Below are 5,096 nucleotides of genomic sequence, written 5' to 3' on the forward strand. Positions count from 1 at the left end.
TCTTTTATTTTTTTTCCTCACATGGTGACTGTTTCTTTCCCCTGCAGATCTATTTCATGTGCTCTACAGAAGTTTGTAGGACGGCAGAAAAGACGTGTCAAGAACAATGCTTTGACGGAAAGGTGAGCCTCCCATAAACCGATATGTTACTATGTCTGTTTTTAAATGTCTAATAACGTGTTGTGTGGTTTTTTTTTTTGTTTTTTTTGTTTTTTTTTGCTTCCAGGCACCATAAGGATTTGAAACTGCAGTTTAAAGGAAAAATGAAATGGAAATAAAAACATTTTAACATGGTATGAGATCTTTTTTTATTTTATTTTTTATAAATGTAGTAGTGTCTCTATCATGTCAGATCCTTACCTACTTGTGAAGTGTTTTCTTTGGCATACTAGATTTTAATGATTAACTCTTAAGTTCAGAGCTAATAAAGAATTCATAAGAGTTTATTGCCCCTTAATCAAACTCTGACCCTGCATGTACACTAGTACTTTGCATGATGGGACATTTTGCAATTACTAGGTTGTCATTTGATTTGACCAGTCACAAATCTTCTGTCTCTCTGGTAAAAGTCAGATCTTGGGGTGTGTTCATACAATGTTGTGTAATCTTGAGTGTTTTGTCAAGATTTGAGTAGAGGAATCTCCGCAGTATATTAAAAATGAAATGGATACCAAACTGAAAGTACCCAGAGGGAGCCAACGGAAACCTCTGTATAATGCAATAACGCCACAACCCACATCCAAAGTGAAAGTTGAACACTCTTGAAGGAGATTTATAAGACTATAAACTGCTAAAATGTACAGTAAACTAACTTTTTGTGGGTTCTTCTTGCAGGATCAAAATTTTTTATATTTTTTTTTAAACGTTTTGCTATATTAAACTCATTGCTTCATAGTCTAAAATGTACAGTAGACAACTCGAGTACTGAACAGAACTGGTTTCTTTTTTGGTAGTTTACCCTGAAGCAGTTTTAATGGGATCCAGTTTGCCCATTTACAACCAAATGGATGTAATAGAAGTTGACGGACTAGAATAGATAAGTAGTAAGATGAGATTTCTGTTAATTCTCCCACAAAATTATTACAACACTTTTTTACTTGGAAAACTTAATAGCCGTATAAAATCTCACAGAAATAAACTGCCGTGACCTGTAGAAGACACTTGTAGGCTTTTACTGCAGATATACCAAACATTAAATTCAATTCACGGTTTACAACACACTAACAGTTTACTTGAATGTGTTTTAATCTTATTTAAATCTAGTATAAAATGTTTGTTTGAATCCATGTTTAACTATTAAAGGCTTAAACAGTTACTATAATTCAGTCATATAGTGTCAATGTCCCTGTAACATTAAAACATCCACTTACCTATAAATTATATATTTAGTTTCAAATATGCATGTTCTGTTTTTAACATGTTCACACGCATGTACTGTACATAACCACTTCATGTATGTAAATGTGTATTTTTATTTGTTTACAATTTACAGAAACAACTTATCAACATTTTATATTGTTGCATTGTTTATGTATATTTACTACTATTGTTTCACCTTCTTGTATGTATAGAATAGTTATATTTACCTATTTTTGTTCAGCTTTGTTTTTATGTCAATGTTTATATTTTCTGTCTGTAAAATTTTAGTGGCTTTATTTTAATTTTTATTCCTCGTGTGTCTTGGTCTCATTGTTTTATTGTTTACATTTGTGCCGTCTTATGATCTCATCAGTCATCAATTTAGCAATTTGAACTGCACTAACCTGGAAGAACAGATTCTTAATGGGGAGGTTTTGAGTCTTAAATTTAGCTTTTTTTTTTTTATTATTTAAGGCTATATTTAGTGCTTTCACTCTCTGATAAACAGCCTCGTCTTGCAGTAGAAAAGTTAAAACAACAAAAATGAACAATGACCAAACGTCAGGGAGAAGAAAAACACTGAGTTTGTAAAAAAAAAAAAAAGAAGCCTATTAAATATTGATTGTTAAAAAATAAAAAACACATATTACAGAGAGAATGTATTAAATGTGTATAAAATGTCTCTGATGCAACATTCACAGGGAATGAATAAATAATGCATCCAGATCACTTCCTGCAGTTATTGTCTTCACTCTTTAGCTTCAGTGTTCAGTCCACTAGTCATTAAATACAACATGAATATAAAATATAAAAACACGTCTCTTGGTGAGGAGGTGGTCCTTTGTAGCCCTGCACAGCGCCACCAGGAGGTCGCTCTCCTCCTGTAAACAGTCTCTGAACCATAGGGACCAACATGACGAGGCATCCGCCGCTGACCCACAATTCTTTGCGCCACAATTAAAACACCCACTTTAGTTCCCCACTCGGTTCAGTTTGAAAGTCTCGCTGTTTGACTCTTGTGCTTGGTTGCTGTTGTTTTGTTTGCGTTGTTTCGCTCACAATAAAAAACAAAAGAGCGTGTGCGCGTCACTGAGGGAGCACAGGAAGTAGCCTCGGTCAGGTGAGAGGAGTCACATGTGGACATCAGCTGTACGGCTATAAACACGAAGTGAGTATACTGAGAACTCAGCAAATGGCTCGTTTGCATTGTTCTTTTATGCAGAAAGTAGCAGCTCACAATCAGAGCCAGGAAGAGGCTGATGTTGTCTTTAAGTTACCCAGTTATTGGTGCGTTTTTTTGGGGGGTATTTGGGGCAGTTAGCCGGGGCAGCTAATGGCTCTCTGACCTGTCACCTGTCTGCTCCTCACACACATCTGAGTCACTGCAGGTCGGTTACAAGCTCCCTGTTACTCAGCATTACACTGAGAGTTCACACTATTTGTTTTAAAGTCTTTCATGTCATTTGCGAGATAAAATCTGTGGTGCATAAATATGTGTAATATTATTTATAAAAGGTTCTGTATTTTAGTCCCAGTTGTATATATATATATTCATGTAAATATGCAGTATTTAATCTGTTTATTCTAATAAAACCGCTCAGTTCACAGTTTATATCACAATTCTGAGACAATAAGGAATTCATAGCGTGTTATATCTGACTGTGTGCTGCTCATGTTTGACTAAGATTTGTTTAAAAGCCCTTTATAACATTTAATTTGCATACATCTCTTAGACTAAGAGTCATGCAGTAACGTAACTGTAATGAAATGTATGAAAACCTTCAAAGTAAAGCAGTGGCATCAATACACTAAAGTTTTTTTGTGGCTTAAATTACATATGTGATGTTATAAATGTTCATACATACAGCTCAAAGGGAGGGGAAGGAGCTTTCTGCTACATTAAAACCTTTTTAATGATGCCTGGTTTTTTTATTGTTTACTCTTCAAGTTATTAATAAAAACTACAAGACTACACAAATTAACGGGCCAGTCAGCTGTAATGTTCCACAACTATCACAAACTCAGCTTCCTGATATGAAACATGCTCCTCTGCCACCACTTGTGTGTGTGTGTGCGTGTGTGAGACAAATACAGCAGCAGTCAGCAGGTTTGCAGGAGGGCGTGGTTTGTGTCCTCCCATAAGACACCAAGCGACAGGAGTTAGACTCTCACTCTCATTCTGCCTGTTAAACTCCTCAGCTCCTGTTGCTGGCAAACATGGCTCATCTCACAGCACTTTTCAAGTATGTGGACGAACACCAGGATCTGTACGTGAAGGTAAGTTAACTGTCAGCTGCTCATTGTGGTGTTTAGATTGCAGCCAGATGTCTGTCTTCTCTTTATTGAATGGTGGTAACAAAACTTAAAACTTTTTCCATCTTGCACCCGCTGTATGAAACACCTCTCCTGTTTTCTATTAAAATGTACATTTATTTTTCTCTCCCAGCGCCTCGCAGAATGGGTGGAAGTCCAGAGTGTGTCTGCTTGGCCAGAGAAGCGCGGGGAGATCAAGAAGATGATGGAGATGGCGGCCAAGGACATTGAGAAGCTGGGGGGGACAGTGGAGATGGTGGACATCGGCAAGCAGAAGGTCAGAGCGTGTGAGAGTGTTTCACTGTTAATGTCTGTAACTTAGACTCGTGTTACTTGCCTGTTTATATCTCATCATTAGTAATGTGTTGGTTTTTTCATTGCTTTGCCTTAAGAATGTAAAGCTGTATAGATATACAGTCGTGTGCAGACTTCAGTTTCACTTTGACATAGAAAAGGAAATATGTATTGTTTTGTGGTTTATACCCTACTTAAATCCTAAATTCATAACTTGTTTTCAATCATTTTGTATCATGAATTTTGTTTTTAATTAAACAGAACCTCTTTGTAACCTTTTCTAAAATGTAGGCTGTTGTTTTTTTTGTTTGTGCTCTCAGCTTCCCACCGGAGAGGAGATCCCCCTGCCACCGATCGTCCTGGGTCACTTGGGGTCAGACCCGGGCAAGAAGACCGTGTGTATCTACGGCCATCTTGATGTCCAGCCAGCCAACCTCGACGACGGCTGGGATACAGAGCCCTTCACTCTGGTGGAGAAAGACGGTGAGTGCAGAACTACAAAACCACCCTGCAGCTTGTTTTGATATGATCCAGGAAGTCTGCTTGTGCAAAACAAAAGAGCTTCACTGGCGGTTGTTTAAATTGGCTGGAGCGCTGTTTGGGCATGTAAGGCGAGATGTGATGAGATTAACTTCACGGTTTCTATTGCAAGTCTCTGATGTAACGGTTATACCACTCTGCTTTGTGGCTTGGAAAACTTATAGTATCAAATCTCACTGAAATAAATGTCTGTGCATACGAGGCCTGATGGCAGAAACAAAGAGGACAGTTAAAGGAAAATGTAGTTTAACTGAGCCGCGACCAGAATACAATGAAACTGGGAATTTAGTATCAGAACCATTTATTACAAAGCCATTGTTACATTCACACTTCAGTATCACATAACAAGAACAGAATTTGTTCTCTTGAAATGGTCTTTAAATGCTCTTTGAGCTTTTTATCAGCTTTGTACTTGTGATCGTATCACAGTTTGCTTCATATTTCCAAAGTCCAGCCCGGGTTTCTTTGTGTTTTAGGGTAGAGTTGTGTTCTTAATCAGGTCTTATCTGCTAACCACACAGGTCAAGTTGAATAGGTACTGTTGTGTTTGACAAGATTCAGAAATACATTGACTTTTACAGAAGGGGCTG

The 5,096-nt window shown here is 37.4% G+C and overlaps 2 protein-coding genes across 3 annotated transcripts in view; both read left to right on the forward strand.

The window, feature by feature from the left end:
• The window catches only part of LOC118342832 (zona pellucida sperm-binding protein 4-like), a 4,207-nt gene extending 3,913 nt beyond the window's left edge, over positions 1-294 (forward strand). For both annotated transcript variants that reach the window (XM_035681496.1, XM_035681495.1), the window contains exons 11-12: positions 48-122; positions 227-294. In XM_035681496.1, the coding sequence (XP_035537389.1) occupies positions 48-122; positions 227-235 (84 nt within the window). In that variant the 3' untranslated portion in view covers positions 236-294. The remainder of the gene's footprint in view (positions 1-47; positions 123-226) is intronic.
• A 2,013-nt stretch (positions 295-2,307) lies between these two features.
• cndp2 (carnosine dipeptidase 2) overlaps positions 2,308-5,096 on the forward strand; it is an 8,735-nt gene continuing 5,946 nt past the window's right edge. Inside the window, exons 1-4 of the mRNA XM_035681840.1 lie at positions 2,308-2,527; positions 3,559-3,636; positions 3,806-3,949; positions 4,287-4,449. Coding sequence (XP_035537733.1) covers positions 3,577-3,636; positions 3,806-3,949; positions 4,287-4,449 — 367 coding nt within the window. The 5' untranslated portion in view covers positions 2,308-2,527; positions 3,559-3,576. The remainder of the gene's footprint in view (positions 2,528-3,558; positions 3,637-3,805; positions 3,950-4,286; positions 4,450-5,096) is intronic.

Source organism: Morone saxatilis, unplaced genomic scaffold (genome assembly GCF_004916995.1).
Source record: "Morone saxatilis isolate NCDOM2014 unplaced genomic scaffold, NCSU_SB_2.0 Contig9, whole genome shotgun sequence".
NCBI classification, from domain to species: Eukaryota; Metazoa; Chordata; class Actinopteri; family Moronidae; genus Morone; species Morone saxatilis.